The sequence below is a fragment of the Ipomoea triloba genome, chromosome 7 (genome assembly GCF_003576645.1).
Source record: "Ipomoea triloba cultivar NCNSP0323 chromosome 7, ASM357664v1".
Lineage (NCBI taxonomy): Eukaryota > Viridiplantae > Streptophyta > Magnoliopsida > Solanales > Convolvulaceae > Ipomoea > Ipomoea triloba.
The window spans coordinates 5346276-5362986 of record NC_044922.1 but is presented as its reverse complement, the minus strand read 5'-3'; the positions used below and the strand labels follow the sequence as shown (position 1 = coordinate 5362986).

The window sequence follows — 16711 nt, the reverse complement described above, 5'->3', positions numbered from 1 at the left end:
ATATTTCTCATTTTCAAGGGGAATATTTGTTTTAATTTGGTAAACTTTCACAATCCTTCTTTGTTTCAATGACATTTAGTAAACATGTATTAGCAATTTTTTAAAACCCAATTTGTCAATGACATTATAGTGTAGTGATATAAGATCTTTGGTAAAAGATTATGAATTCAATTTCAACTCTTATGTAATACATGACATATGTGTTCAATAACTTAATTAGATCCGATTTTACTTTGTGTTCAAGATCATTGACCTATAAGATAAAATACTTATAAATTTTCTTTCATATTATTAAATAAAAAAGAGTAATGCTAAATTCTCGTTTTAAATGTATCTTCTAATATTCACATCTTGATATGTCATTACTAGATTATTGTCTTATTTTTGTATTTGATTATAAAGTGATTTTTTTTAAAACTTGTTGGGAGTTCATTGTTTCATGAATAATCCATGAATATAAAGATTTTTATTACCACATTGAGACTTGAATATTATGAAGAAAATTTAGGAGGAGAAAATAGTTTAAAAAAAAAAAAATTGGAAAAATATTTCAAGAACTTTATATCATTATATGAATTAGGCTATTTGTGGGAAAAAAAAAGGGACTATTCTTAATTACTAATGGTAGCTAAGTAGCTTCAATAATTCAATAGGAACATGCTATCTACCCCTACAATTACCACTCTCTATTGTTTTTGGTGCTTCAACCAAAGGCTCTCAATCGAGAGCACTATCTAATCTTGAGTTGTGGAGTGCTATGGGCATCTGCCCAAAGCAAGTCTTCCATGCCCTTTGGGGCGTTGCCAATAATGTAGAGCTCCCAATCCTTCAACTTCCGAAGGTTCGCAAGCCCATCTGCACATTGGTTCCCTTCTCTATTAATATGGGAGAAATGAATCGTGTTCAATTTTCACCACTCACTATGTATGACTCTATTAGCCACTCTCATATTAAAAATGAAAAAATCTTTTATTTTCATGGATTAAGTGTGAATCAGCTAAACTCATCGTGAGTTAATAAAAAATTTGCTATCGAATAAAAAGATAACACATTACGAAATGACTAATAGAAAGTTTTAATTGTAGGGTTTCTAGCATGGTTCATTCAATAATTCGCAAACAACTTATTTATTTAAAAGTTTTATGTTGCCTTTAATTACTAGATTATAAAGCGGAGGCAAATAATAAGATTAATATATATGTTGGGAGAAGATTAATATATATGCTTTATCATTTTGGTGTTAACTAGACGATCTGTTTAAAATTGATATTTATTTTTTCCCCACAAAGTATTTAAGGTGCATCAGTTGTTGAAACTTAAAGTGCGTAGTTTGTGTTTTTAAAGTGTGTGATTTGTGTGTTTAATGTACGTGTTTTGTGTTTTAAGGTGCTTTATTTGTGTTTTTAAGGTGCGTTGGTGTGTTTAAAGTCCGTGGTTGGTGTACTTAAGGTGCACCATTTTTAATGCTTAAGATGCATGGTTTGTATTCTTAATGTGCTTTGTTGGTGTGCTTAAGGTATGTCGTTGTATATTAACCGCATAACTACACGGGAAGCTATTTCGGCACTAGAACTCATCGAGATATATATATATATATATATATATATATATATATATATATATATATATATATATATATATATATAATTTTGATCTCATTTTCTAATTCAATTATTTTATCTTTTCTGCGTGGAACTATTGCGACGTATCACGTATCAATCAGAGGTTAAGTAACTGTCTGGGCGGGAACGTCAACTTAGACGAGCTTAGAGGTAAAGTGATGTTCATATTATTGCCTAATTACATTATTACAACGTAAACTAAAATTGTTCAATACTGCCATTTGTAGTTTTGACAACGTACACAAAGATGGACGGAGTATGACTATATTTAATTGTCAAACAGTAATAGTCTAATCATCATGCTATTACTCAGTAGATGCATTAAAAGACAACAATGTTTCTGTTGGTTTCGCATACTTTTCAGTTTTCATGAGAATTAGTCAATACTGACCCCCAAAATTATTATTATTATTATATATATATATGGGGCCTAGTTCTGATGCTGCAGCCTTCCAAGGTGCAGACAGATTTGAACTATTAGATGAACTAAGATCAATGGCTTCAAATCAATAAAAACGAAAAAAGCATGATTGCATTTTGGTAATTTCAATGATATGCTGGTGCATTTAGATATGTTTGATAGTGCTTTGATAATTTGGTTCAAATAAAAAGTGACTTTCATGAAAAAAAAAAAAAATGGGATGAGATCTCAGCCCTTGATATATATGGTCCATGTCAATACCAGCGCCCCTAAATAAAGGAATTTTAAAAAAAAAAAATGCAGTAACATTTTGGTTAAGTTTTTCTAACTTTGAGATGCACAAGTTTATACTACAAAGTGCATAAGTTTTATACTACAACTGCTTAAGTTGCATGCCAGTGGTGCATAAGTTTATATTACGAGTACAAAGAGTAATAACTTTGAAGTACACAAGTTTAATATTACAAGTGCACAAATTTTATATTACAAGTGCACAAATTTTATACTACAAGTGCGTGAGTTTATACTACTAGTCCAAAGAGTAATATAAGTTAAGAAAAATATGGTGATATTTTGATAATTTTTTCTAACTTTGAAATGCACAAGTTTTATACTACAAGTGCAAAAATTTATAATACCAGTGTATACAAATTTTCTCTTTTGTTTTTCTAGAGCCGTTGATCTAAATAGATCAACGACCCACATATCTTCGCATTTTGTTTATGGACGCCTCTTTTCCTAAACCAATGTTGTTTTTCATAAAGTGATTTTTTTGTCAGAAAGATTAGATGTTTTTCTTCTAATTGATGCAATCAAAGTTCTAGCTAGATTGTTGAAGTATAGATCTCATCTACCTACTGTTTTGCAATAATAAATGAACAAATTGAACGATATTATTTCTCATTTCTCATAGGAAAAATTATTCCGACATGATTATTTTCTTCAGTGTGTGAGATCCAATTTGTAAAAGGCTTCCCGTGCAAAACGATAAAATGTGCATATTTACTTGCAAAAAAACTACAAAATTATCAATATATAAGTCTAAATCTTTTAATTACTTGATTTGAGCAGTTCATATATATATATATATATATATATATATATATATATATTATTGTTGCTTACTTTGGTACTTTCATGCCAAGATATAAGGAGACAATTTTATCATATATTTTTTTAATCCCTTTGTAGCACGGAAATACTTATATATGGTCTAAGTTATATGTGGTAATGATATATTGAGAAGTTAAAAAGTGTAAACTAAGCTCAAAATCATATGGTCATTCTACTAAGTCAAAGCAGCACATGATATGATGCTGCGGGGAAGGAATCTCCAGGAATTCTTGGATACACACCGCGATTAACGTCGGTAAGTCATTTTCGTTGAAATTAGTGATTAAATAACGTCAACTTCTTACATTGATCAATCTCCTTTGAATTGATCTTTACATCCCTTCATGTGCTGGCCTATTCGATAAGAGATATTCGAGTTGTAAGATGAGATTGATGGGGACTTGAGTATGTAGTTTTAAATCGAGTTAATACTCAATATAGTCGTCGATAATAGTGGTTTTTATCTAATTTAGTCTTAAATAATTTTTGTGATTAATTTAGTCTTCGACTTTGATGGTTTTAAACAATTTAGTCATTTGTTAAAAATTATATTAGTTGGCTGTTAGAAATAGGGGTCATTATGGTATTTTATTATCCTTATCACATTTGGGATGATTCATTCTTCTTCCCCTTATTAAGCTCCACGCAAAAATGAAGATCTTCATCCCCAAATATACTTCAACCCTAAATAAACAAATAAATATTTGGGTACGAAGATTTGCCAATGAAGCACAAGTGGTTACCTTTTGGACTTGCATGCAAAAATTGATTTGGTTATACCTTCTATGAAGCAAATAGTTTATTTACACATGTCTCTATATTATTGACTTTGGTCCGATCCCAAGGCAAAGAGAAAGTAAAAATAAGGATTTTAAAAAACCTTTAAAATGATTAATTAGAGTCTATGCACTACGGAAATCTTATTAAAAACCCGCTTTAAAATTTTTGTAACAATTTGATTAAAGAGATTGTGTGCATGTGTTTAAGCTCAACAAATAAATGAGTATATAGAGATAGAGAGAGAGAGAGAATCCAAAATTTTTATAGTGGATCCGGCCATCTCGATCTACTCTACTCTTCTCCTTAATTAACACAAGAGGTTCAAGTAGTATTATCACCAATACAAGTAAAATCTATAGCCTTTCACACTAGTTGTGAACTAGGCCAACTAGGTTACTACTATCTACCAAATTAAAGATAGTTCTTTAATGACTTTCTTTATCAAGTTGTTTGTTCTTCACTACCCCACAATGGTCTCCAAAGGTTGTTCACAAAGTCTCCTTGAGAGGTAGAAAATGATCTCTATGGATATATGCATGGGTGACAAAAAATTGGATGGACAAAACCTATATGATTCTTTGAAGCATCGAAAGCTGTTTAGAAGTTTTGTGCATACCTAGTACTCGATCTCATGCGTATCTATGTTACTTCTTCACGCTTTAGAAGTGTCTCTTTAATTTGAATAGAGTTGAAAGCCTTGAAATTTGAATAGTTGAAAAGCATCCCCTGACGCCTTCTAAAATGGTTGCTAGGTGTCCAAAGTTATCAATTACTCCTTCTACGCTACATGCTATTAATCAAATTATCCTTAGCTTAGGCAACTTTTTGCATTTGCCAGGACACACTCACACTACTAGGGTTTGTCGAAGGCCAAACTTTTGCCGACAAAGTAATTATTGTATTCACTATTACCTAGAAAACAAATAGGTATCAGAGTTTAGGTTTCTAAAATACAATTACTAACATAACCAAAATCTATACATCAATTATTCCTAACAATTAGACATACCTTCATAATGTCTAGATTCCATAGATTGTCTAAAAATATTAGTTTTGTGTATTGTAAAGGGGTTCAACACTCTGATTCTATAATGAAAATATGCTTTTAAGTCACCTTGAGTGATTAAGAGCTTCTTTTTTGTTACTATTGTCTTTTTTTAAACAATAATAATTTAATCCAGGTCATTTATGTTCAGATCTCTGAGTATTGAAACTCTGCTCAATACTCCAATTTTTTTAATCAAACGTTATTAGGACTCTCTGAGTTTGAGTCACGTTAGGACTAGCTATCCTACTCTACCTAAGACTCCCCTAGTATATATATCTCCTATTCCTCATCATTGTTTTTGTTCAATTGAATCAATACAATATTCAGTTCTCATCTGGTATCAGCTAGCCTAGGTTTATTTTCCAATGGATGACGGCTCTGTTAATTCTTCCGAACGGACCGTTTCTGATGCAGCTATTTCTTCTGCGGTTTCTTCAGCAGCCGCTTCTCTGTCTGCTGCGCATCACTATATTAGCATTAAGCTAACGAACAAGAATTTCTTGTTTTGGAGGACGCAGGTTATTCCGTTTCTTCGTGGGCACGACCTCATGGGTTTCGTTGATGGCACGAACTCTTGCCCTAATCGTTTTCTTCCCGTTTCTGAAGGCTCCTCCGCTGCTGCTGCTCTACCCAACCCGCTGCATGCTCCATGGGTGCGCCAAGATCAGGCGGTCCTTAGCATGTTAATCTCTTCACTTTCGTCGGAAGTTATGTACCTCGCAATTGGTTGCACTACGTCGCGTGATCTCTGGTTGGCACTTGAGCAGGCTCTCGCTTCTTCCAGTCAAGCTCGGATTATGCATATTCTTGGACAGCTGCAAACAATACGCCAAGGTGATGCCTCCGCCGTCGACTACATTGCTCGTGCGCAAGTTATGGTGGAAGATCTAGCTCTTGCTGGCCGTGCGGTTCCTTTGGAGGATCAAAATATGTATATTTTCAGAGGTTTANTACATACTGTTCTTCTTCAGTTAGGGATTAATCATAGACAATCCTGTGCCTACACTCATGAACAGAATGGTCGTGTTGAGAGGAAGCACATGCATATTGTCGAAACTGGTCTTACTCTTATGGCTCGTGCGTCTGTTCTATCTCGGTTTTGGGACTTTGCTTTTGAAACTGCTGTTTACTTGATTAATAGAATGCCATCTAGTGTTTTGCAGAATTCCAGTCCTCATTTATTGTTACATAAATCTTCTCCCTCATACTCTTTTCTTCGTGTGTTTGGTTGTCTTTGTTATCCTCACTTACGTCCTTATAATCGTCACAAAATGTCGTATCGGTCATCTCCTTGTGTCTTCTTAGGTTATCCTGAGTCTTTTAGGGGGTACAGATGCATGGACTTAATGACTAATAAGATTTATATCTGCAGACATGTACACTTTGACGAGAATGTGTTTCCCTTTGTTAGTAGGGTTGCTGTGCCATCTCCTCCCTCTGTGCAGAAGCCGTGGGCTGAATCGGTTTTACAGGTATTGCCATCTTCTCTTGCTGATTCTGCTCAGGCTGATTCTCCTGTCACCACCACTGCTGCTCCTACTCGTCAAAGAGGACGACCCCGTGGCAAGTCCACACGTCCGACTGTTCGCTCCCATGCAATGGCTACGAGGAGTCGGTCTGTGGCTCCACTTTTGGCTCTCTCTGCTCAGGCCTGTCCTACCGAGCCCACTTGCTACACTCAGGCAGTTAAATTTTCTGAATGGCGAGAGGCAATGGATCTGGAGTTCAATGCGCTTTTGCACAATCAGACTTGGGTTCTAGTTCCTCCTCGCCCAGGTATGAATGTGATTGGGTGTAAGTGGGTTTTTCGTACTAAACGTAAAGCTGATGGTTCAATAGAGAGGCATAAGGCGAGACTTGTGGCGAAAGGGTTTAATCAAGTTCCTGGTCAGGACTTTTTTTGACACCTTTAGTCCGGTTGTGAAACCCACTACAGTCAGATTGCTTTTGAGTTTGGCTATTTCCTCAGGTTGGGTGGTTAGGCAGCTTGACGTACACAATGCATTTTTGAATGGTGATTTGGCTGAGACTGTTTATATGCGTCAACCACCCGGGTATGCTGATGCTCAATTACCTGATCACGTTTGTCTGTTGAGGCGTTCCTTATATGGCTTAAAGCAAGCTCCACGAGCTTGGTTTAATCGGCTGCATACTTTTTTACTCTCTGTTGGGTTTATAGCTTCAAAGACTGATGTGTCATTATTCTATTACTCTCGTGGTTCTGCATGTGTGTATCTTTTAGTATATGTTGATGACATTTTGGTAATGGGGACTGATGAGCTACTAGTGTTTGATTTACTCTCTAAACTGTCTAATGCTTTCAAAATTAGAGATCTTGGTGAACCTGGTTTCTTTCTTGGAATTGAGCTAGTCAAAACTAGCAATGGTGTTATTCTTTCTCAGCAGCGGTACATGTCAGACATCTTGAAACGGGCTGGAATGACTGATTGTAAACCTCTTGCCACTCCTATTTCTACATCGAAAACTCCATTGCTTAATTCAGATTCATATGAAGATCCAACGAAATACAGGAGTTTGGCTGGTGCTCTCCAGTATCTCACAATTACACGGCCAGACTTATCCTTTGCGGTCAATCAATTGTGTCAACATATGCATGCTCCAACATTGTCTCACTGGGAGCAGCTAAAACGAGTGCTCAGGTATGTCAAAGGCACCCTCTCATTCGGCTTGCGTGTAACTCAGTCAAATTCTAGAGAGCTTCATGCTTTCTCTGATTTTGACTGGGCTGGTTGTCCTGAGGACCGTAAATCTACTAGTGGGTATGCAGTGTTTCTTGGCACCAATCTTATCTCTTGGGTGTGCAAGAAACAGAAGACAGTTGCAAGATCATCCACGGAAGCTGAGTATAAAGCCTTGGGTGATGTTTGTGCTGAGGTCATATGGATCATGTCCTTGCTGCGTGAGATCAAAATTGATGGCATCCTTACTCCCAAATTATGGTGTGACAATCTTGGTGCTACTTATATGTGTGCGAATCCAATTTTTCATGCAAGAACTAAGCACGTGGAGATTGACTACCACTTTGTTAGAGATAGGGTTGCCAATGGAGATATTCAGGTTAACTTTATTTCCACAAAAGATCAATTAGCTGATATCTTTACAAAAGCTTTGCCTAGTCCTAGATTTTCTTTTCTTAGGGACAAGCTTCAGGTTAGTAGTTTACCCTGCGCTTGAGGGGGAGTATTAGGACTCTCTGAGTTTGAGTCACGTTAGGACTAGCTATCCTACTCTACCTAAGACTCCCCTAGTATATATATCTCTTATTCCTCATCATTGTTTTTGTTCAATTGAATCAATACAATATTCAGTTCTCATCAAACGCATACTCCACTCTTAAGTCACCACGGGTGATTTATTTGCTTACATGCATTCAATCCTAATCCTAGTTTAATAAAGTTGATTTATGTTGGGATTACGAATACAATTTACATCAACATATATGTACTCATAATTAAGAGAATAATATATTCAATTCCAAAAGAGTTGTCCTATAGGCCACCCCTTTAAAGGGGATATCACCTAAGATGGTTCTCAGTTCTCACCTTACTTTAAGAGTAGTATTTAACGAGATGACATACCAGTTATAGGTATTTAACCTCCAAAAAAAGTCCATTACTAACTATAAATTACTAATTCAATAGGTAGAAGAACCCCTTAACTTTAGGTGCTAATGCAAATTTTCTTACTATGTCAATATTATATCATTTTATAACTTATTATATTGGGTGTTTCAACTCATGTAAGGTACACTAAAAAGAAAAAGGAAAAGAAAAGAAGATTAGAGCTTGACCCATGTAAATTTGATCTAAGAAAAGGTCATAACTGCTCATCTTGATCTTCAATTCTATTATTTACTAAATCAACTTAACAAACCATCTACTAAAGTCCAGAAGATACAAAACCTGCCACTAGAATCTATAGGGCTAAAAAACGAAGAAATTTTTTTCTCCAGCCCAAAAAAATCAAGTGATGTCCCCACATGTTTTGGAGCCATGAACCTCTTTCAAAAACGTACAAAATTAAGATAAGAATGTCCACACTCGAAACTAGTTTGAGGTTTCTTGTTTAAACTAAGGTTTCAAACTAATGCATGTTACCAACCTATGATTTTGTCACTTACCATGCATTTAATTAAACCCCCACAACTCTGCCACGTAGCATTTAACTGTGTTCTTCTAATGAATTTAATTTATAATATACTTTTTGAAATACAATTGAAAATGTGATTATTTAAATTGAGTATTGTATATTGAGAAATTAATTTTTTGCTAGGAAATTTCAGAAGCATATGCCGGCCTGGTGAAAATAACTAATTCCTTTGGTACGTCTAATAATTCATTGAGTATTGTATACATTGAGAAATTAATTTTGTTAGGAAATTTCAGAAGCATATACCTGGTGAAAATAACTAATTCCCCTGGTACGTCTAATAATTCTTTTTGCCAAGTCACCATTGTTAATAAATAAATAAATAGATAAAATTACATTAAAAGACGTTAATTGTTTGTGTAACTGTTATCGCAATTATAAATATTACATTATTGATGAAATCTAATGACTATTATGTTTTGATTAGTAACGATTTCAGTTACAAATTGTACATAAAGGTTGAATGGTATAAACATGACATAGGACCATCTCACTATTCTCTAGTTATACTGATTATACATCATTAACAATAGAGAGGAAGAATAGGATAGATTAAGAAACTTAATTGCGAGATCCATTTTTTACCGAACTATGTTAACAATGGCTAGAGGTACATACACTTAATCTATTACCGCTTTCATAATCGTTAATTTATTGTTCTAAAAATGCCAACTCGACCATATACGATCTCGACAACGACAATAACCTTAATTAGTCAAAACTAGGGTTAAGCCATTTATGGGTTAGCGAGTATAATTTGAATAACGGGTCCAAACTAAAAAGCAGAATTGTACTTACCATTTGATAACATGGTTGTTGGTATGCAAATAAACAGCAAAATCTATTGTAGACAAATGAAAGAGACATAAAAATAAAAATTAGAAAAGATATATAAAATCCGTAGAAATCATGTGAATTAATCACATCTCGGAATGAGTCACCGTATTTCAAAACTCTCTCTTTGACCCACATTATAACATAATAACATATACCCATAAACAATCAACTACTACTATAAATATTCAACCACTCTTATCTTATACCCACCATTCCCTTTTCCCTCTCGTGCCAAGATCTCAACACCCAATTCCAGGAAAGTTGTAGCCTAAACCCTTAAAAACTTTTTTTTTTTTAATTATTTTAGGTTGTATATATATATATATATATAGTGTTAGGGGTTCTGAGAATATAGATTGTGAAAAAAATGGGGAATAGTTTGGGTGGCAAGAAAACAACAAAGGTGATGAAAATCGACGGGCAAACGATGAAGTTCAAGACGCCGGTGTACGCCGGCGAGATCGTGAAGAATTATCCCGGCCACGTTTTAATGGATTCCGAGGCGGTGAAGCATTTCGGCGTCCGGGCGAAGCCGCTGGAGCCGCAGCAGGAGCTGCGGGGCAAGCGGCTGTATTTTCTCGTTGAGCTGCCTAAGGTGGCTGAGGAGAGGGCGGCGCCGGTTCGGCGCGTCCGGTCCGGTTCGATTCACATGAGCGCCAAGGACCGGCTCGAGAGCCTAATGCTGGCGCGCCGCTCCGCGTCGGACCTGTCGCTGATGAAGCCGGCTAGCATTCCGCTCGACCGGACGCCGCCGATGCAGACGCCGGAAAACGGCGGCGGCGTGCGGGTGAAGCTGCGGCTGCCCAAGGCGGAGGTGGAGAAGCTGATGATGCAGAGTAAGGACGAGGGTGAAGCCGCCGAGAAGCTAATGCAACTTTGCATTGCTAATAATGGAAACGGCGGCGCCGGCGCCGGCTTTGCTACCAAAACGGATCAGATTCATCCTCAGCCGCGCTGCGATCAAGGGATAATCAAGAAAAGTTCCAAATCACGCGAGGTTAGATTTTTTATTTTTTTTCCTTAAAAACATCGATATAAATTAAATTTGGTGTTAGCTACGTATAACTCATAGTATAGTCCAAACCGTACATTTAAAAAAGTAATTGTAGCAGTTGGAACGGTACTTGCTACCGTTCCAATCTTATAACTTTTAACCGAAAAATAATTAAATTTGAACAATCAAACTGTTTCAATTTTACTGCTCTCATTCTATCCATCTTAAGTAATCCCTTTCCAAACAACAAATTATACGACCAGGGTCTACATTGCATTGTGAATTTTGGTCTAAAATAACATTCAGATTTTATGTTTGCAATTACCATATTATAGCTTCAATCTCTTAATTCTCTCTTTTAAAAAAAAAAAATTAGAAAAATATATAAATTATTTAAAAATATACAAAATTTCTTTGATTTATTAAAGCTTATGATAGATTTATATAGTGTGAATGTTCATAATGAGATTCCTGCGGCTTAAACCATAACCCAAAAGTCAATTCACCATAGGGGTGTTTTGCGTGATTGACTTTGTGATTTTTTTGAAGAATGTTCCAACGTAGACCATACTCATATCATCTTAATTAATATTCGGCCGTGTTTTCATATTTTTGACGAAAATTTGTGACATTTCATCTCCCGGAAAACAGTTATGTTTCGTCACACTGCAATTCCTTGAATAAATCTTATCATTTGTCAGACCGTGTCTTCGATTTGTCAAAATTTTGTTGCTTGCTAAAATAACAAACCCATTTTAAAACTATAGTCAAACATCAAATTGCCAAGTTACCTTTCTATTCCTGTACACCACTTGTACGAATCATTTAATAACCATTTGACCTTTAATATTCATTCCAAGAACTTGAATGACACCTACCGAGACGCTTCTTAAATAGGAACGTAATGTTTATCGACACATAAAAATTAAAAAAAAATGATATTTTTAGTCCTTTAGTTATAAGCAAAATATAAATTTAGTCGTTTAATTATTTGCGAAATAGATTTAGTCTTTCATTTATTATTAAGTGACAGATTTAGTTCTTAAGAATCAAATCAGTCACTTTATTAAGAAACATATTAGTGGCGGAAATAGTTCATGACGAATCATATTCGCCACTTTGACAATAACTGAATGACTGAATTTACACTTCAAATAAATAAAGGACTAGATTAACAATTTCTTCATAATTAATAGACTAAAAATGTCATTTTCTCTAATAATTACTCCCTCTGTCTCATTTTACCTGTCATATTTACTATTCATTGGTCAAACCAACTCTTCCTTCTTTGCTTATTTTCTTTAGTAATTTTTTTTATTTTTAAATTTAATTTTTTGTGTTTAATAGTACTTTTAATGTAGTTTCTAAATATATAAATTTTATATATTAATGATAAACTTAATAATATGAAAAAATTGGATTAAAAATTACTTCAGTCAAGCCTCGTTAAACGAACTAGACAACCATTTTGGGACGGAGGTAGTATTACATTTTCATTAAAGAATAACCTACATTTCAAATGAGATAGTTTAACGCAATCAGTAAATAAGAAATCTTACCAATTAAGGATTACTTTCTTTGTTATACTTATCTCATCTGTCTTGTTCATAGCTAGTGAACTTTATTTCATTTATTTTTCTTTGACAATTATATAATTTTAAACTATACTTTCATTACATGTACATGCATGATACCCAATAGGAAATTAATTTATTAATTTCAAACACATTTACTCACATGTATTGAAAGAACAAATCTTTAATTATAAATTAAGGTCAATGCATTATCACATGCATGAATAAATGCACACCTAACGACCACCAAAACACTGTTTTAAATTGGGGAAAAAATATACATATAATTTCTCTTCAACTTCCCTAAAAATAAAAAATTAAAATAAATAAATAAAAATGGGGTTTACCAATAAGTTCATAGTAGATAGCATATAAAAAATAAAAATAAAAATAAAAATAATATAGGAATTGGTAAACAACCGGCCAGCCCTGTGGATATATAAAGTCCATGGAGTGGAACAAACTGAGTTTTCTATACACCAAACTAAACCAAACTTAAACTGACCTCATTACCTCATGTTTGAGTGGCTTATGATTAGTTAAGTCACTATCTCAACTACACTGCTAACAATATAATATATTAAAGATTCCCTAATGAATACATACACACATATATTATATATTATACGCTTATCACATTATGTTTATCGATCTATATTGGGTGATAATAATATAAACTTGGTTGGAATTGAATCATTTGTTTTACTAAAAAGGAATTAGGTTGGATTGGTTATTTAATTTGGTTTGTAATTACCAACTATTCATCTTCCTTATCAAACAATTATTTATTAGTTTTACCATAAATTTTATTTAGGACCAATGGTATGTTACATTTTTGTTTTTGGGGAGATTTTGGACTCTAATATGATATAAACTAGGTCAATTTTTAGTGACATATGCATGTGAATAATTCTTATTGAATGGATATGAATATTTCCTAAAGTGCAAATCTCTTAATATAATCTCGTGATTTTGATTTAATGAATTAGTCTTGTTACATTTCTTTGTTAAAATTGCCTAAAGTGTAGGGTGATAGTGAAAGGTTCAAAAACGTATTTTTTCTGTGTCTTTTCATTAAAAAAAATAAAAAAATTGAAAGGTTCAAAATCGTACTTTTAATTGTCTTACACATTTATTACTTTACATATTTATGAACAATAAAAAAAAACTGACATTATTGAGTAATTACTTAAGAGCAAAAATAACTGTTCAAAAGAGGCGACTGAGTGAATGGGACATAATTCTCATACCAAAAAGGTTATAAGTTTGATTCTTGTCAACATCCTCTCGATCTAATTAAACAAAATTTTTGAAAAGTCATTTGGTTATATTATTGATTGGGGTAAGGTTGGATTTGTTTGTATTCATAGACAGAAAATTAGGTTTTGTTTTTATTGACGAATTTGCAAAAGATGTTGTCACGAGTTGGAAGGTTGTGTTCAATTTCAATGGCCCACTTGGCATATGGCATCATTTGAGTAAGCAATAATTGAAGACCTCTCCCCTATCCTTCACGTGATTTACAATAGGGTTGTTAGCCTTTGACCACGAATATTCACAATATTTGAAATCGTCATTATTATTATCCCTTCTTTCACATGCATTTTCACTTTCATATATAATTCCTAGATAGTAGTCATAGGTCAACTTAATTTAACTTTGAATAAATTTTTATTACACATTTTTTTAAAAATATTTGAAATTGAAACAAATTAAATACACTAAAATGGGACGGAAGTAGGTTATATTACTAATAGAAAATTTTAGGGTTAAAATTTTCTTGGTAGAAATTTATTTCTAGAGTCTCACCTCTCTTGCTCTGAAGATTTGGTGGAAGAGGTTAATCGTCAAATATAATTCAATTGGCCAAATGTTCATACACTAACGCTCACAATAAGGCCAATTGTATACATCTCTTTCTGCACTTTGTGGCTGTTAGCAAAATTAAACTATTAGCATATTTTGGGTTGATCAACCAGTTGAACTATATCTCATCATGAAAATTTTATTATTATTATTATTGTTGTTGTTGTTGTTTAGTTGCTAAAGATGAATATTGGTTGGTTGTGATTTGCAGAAGCGGGTAGGATTCTTGCCAGTTAGCGAAGGAGAGATCCGCCATTTAGCCGTTGCATCTTGACGACAATTCAAGTGCATTATCATACATTAATTAATTATATTAATATTATTTAGTACTCTAATGTTTCCTCTCCGAATTCCCTGACCAGAGTATACTCTCAGCTACTATCATGTTTTGTCCCTTCATCAATCTATAGCTTGTAAATTAAATGCAATGAAACTCTGCTGAGAATGGGATTTTATTTTTTAGGTGAATTATGAGAGAGAGAAAAAGAGAGTTTTGGAATTTAACTATTTCTCAATACACTTCTATTGGTCACAACTTTTTTATACCATGTTTTGTGTATCTCATTACTTTTACATTATTAAAAAAATACAAAAAAAATTATAATATTGTTCAATTTTAAAATACCTAATATCAATTCTCTACCGGAATAACTACTTCCCTTACAAGGAGCATAGCTTATTCCCACTAATTGAAATTTTAAAATAAATTATATAGAATAAATATATTTTTCATAATCAAGTGCTACTCAACACAGGCCAGTGTAATATTGATTGTCAACATTAAGTGCTTACCAATATGCCAAAAGTCTTACTTAGTAGTGAATATACAACTTTATTTTCTTATACTTATACGCAACATTAAGCATGTTTTGATAGCCTGATCAGATATTAGGCTTACCCTATGAAAGATAGTTTTCTTATATATAATGCAAAATGCAAATACTCATGACACCATATATGTGACTACTCATTTATGGTTCACAATAATATAAATATATAACATTGATTATAAGTACAGTTTTCCAATCAGATTAGAGTTCTGTATTACATAGACATAAAGCAAAGACCAATGTGATGTTGGCATTCAATCAAATTTCACAATTATGATGAGTTGTTGTATTATTGGAATTCAGTTGACTTTAGCAAATATGATACGCAGGTTTTCTTCGTCTGTTGAAAAATCATTGCAAAATAATATATTTTTTGTATAAATGTTAGAAGTGTCAAAAAACTTTGAACAAAAGTCACAAGTTAGTTGAAAAGAAACTTAATTAACGGCATAATTGACAGCAAAAATGCACCAATATATATGATTTTAAAAAAATACAATAAAAAGTCAGAAAACTCATAGCAATTATGTAAAGTATAGTGAGACCATTTCAACTAATTGACATGAATGAAGAAGAGATTGATGGATCACTACTGACAAAAAAATAGAAAACACTTAGCTCCAATTGAAAATAGTCAAGCCGAGACTACAAAAAGCCTTAAGCGGCTCCAGTTTAGGACTCCGGACATTGCACTAAATTATATTCTTGTACATGCATGTAAGAACATTTTAGATATTTTGGATTAAATTTGAGATTACCATTAAAGTAAAATACATGTGTAATCTTGTTTATTTGGTTATAGGAAATTCTTTTCATTTTTCATTTCAAGTTTTCATTTCCCATGCATTAAATTAAAAAAAAAAAAAACACACACACACACACATGCTTAAATTTAACTATTTTAAAATTTATAAAATATTAAATTATATGAAATTTGGGTAGTTTAGTAAGTACTAAGTAGGTGATCGAAAGTAAGATAATTAGATTTGTATTTGTTTAAATGAGTCTATTTATAATATATCTAAATTTCAGGGTATTAAAGTTGTATGTATGTTAATTTTTTGTAAAATGAAAATATGATCTTTAAAAAGTTTAATATTTAAAAATATTTTAAATAAAATGTAGCAAGTATCAAACTGAAAAGTTAATCGAGATATATATTTAATACAACTTTATTTGGTCGCAGTACACAACTTATTAATTAATAATTTATGTTTTATACAATCTGAGGGCATGATAGAGTTATTTAATTCGATCATATAATTAAAATTACATCCAATTCAACACTCTCTCGTTCTAATTCGTTGCACCAGATCTTCTTGTTGTGATTTATCTGTCTTGTTTGCGAACTATTACTCATAATATAATTTACTTTATATATATATATATATATATATATATATATATATATATATATATATATATATATATATATATATATATATATATATATATA

The 16711-nt window shown here is 33.0% G+C and overlaps 1 protein-coding gene across 1 annotated transcript; it reads left to right on the top strand.

Annotated features, from left to right (window-relative positions):
• Window positions 1-10205: 10205 nt before the first annotated feature.
• LOC116024821 (uncharacterized protein At1g66480-like) lies at window positions 10206-14968 on the top strand. The gene is made up of 2 exons (XM_031265822.1): window positions 10206-10988; window positions 14637-14968. Exons 1-2 carry the CDS (start codon window positions 10359-10361, stop codon window positions 14697-14699), a joined length of 693 nt encoding a protein of 230 aa, XP_031121682.1. The 5' UTR covers window positions 10206-10358; the 3' UTR covers window positions 14700-14968.
• The last annotated feature ends 1743 nt before the right edge of the window (window positions 14969-16711 follow it).

Coding starts and splice junctions, on each gene's coding strand:
- LOC116024821 (XM_031265822.1), top strand. CDS start 10,359: ATGGGGAATAGTTTGGGTGGCAAGAAAACAACAAAGGTGATGAAAATC. Junction 10,989..14,636: donor AAAGTTCCAAATCACGCGAG/GTTAGATTTTTT, acceptor TGTGATTTGCAG/AAGCGGGTAGGATTCTTGCC.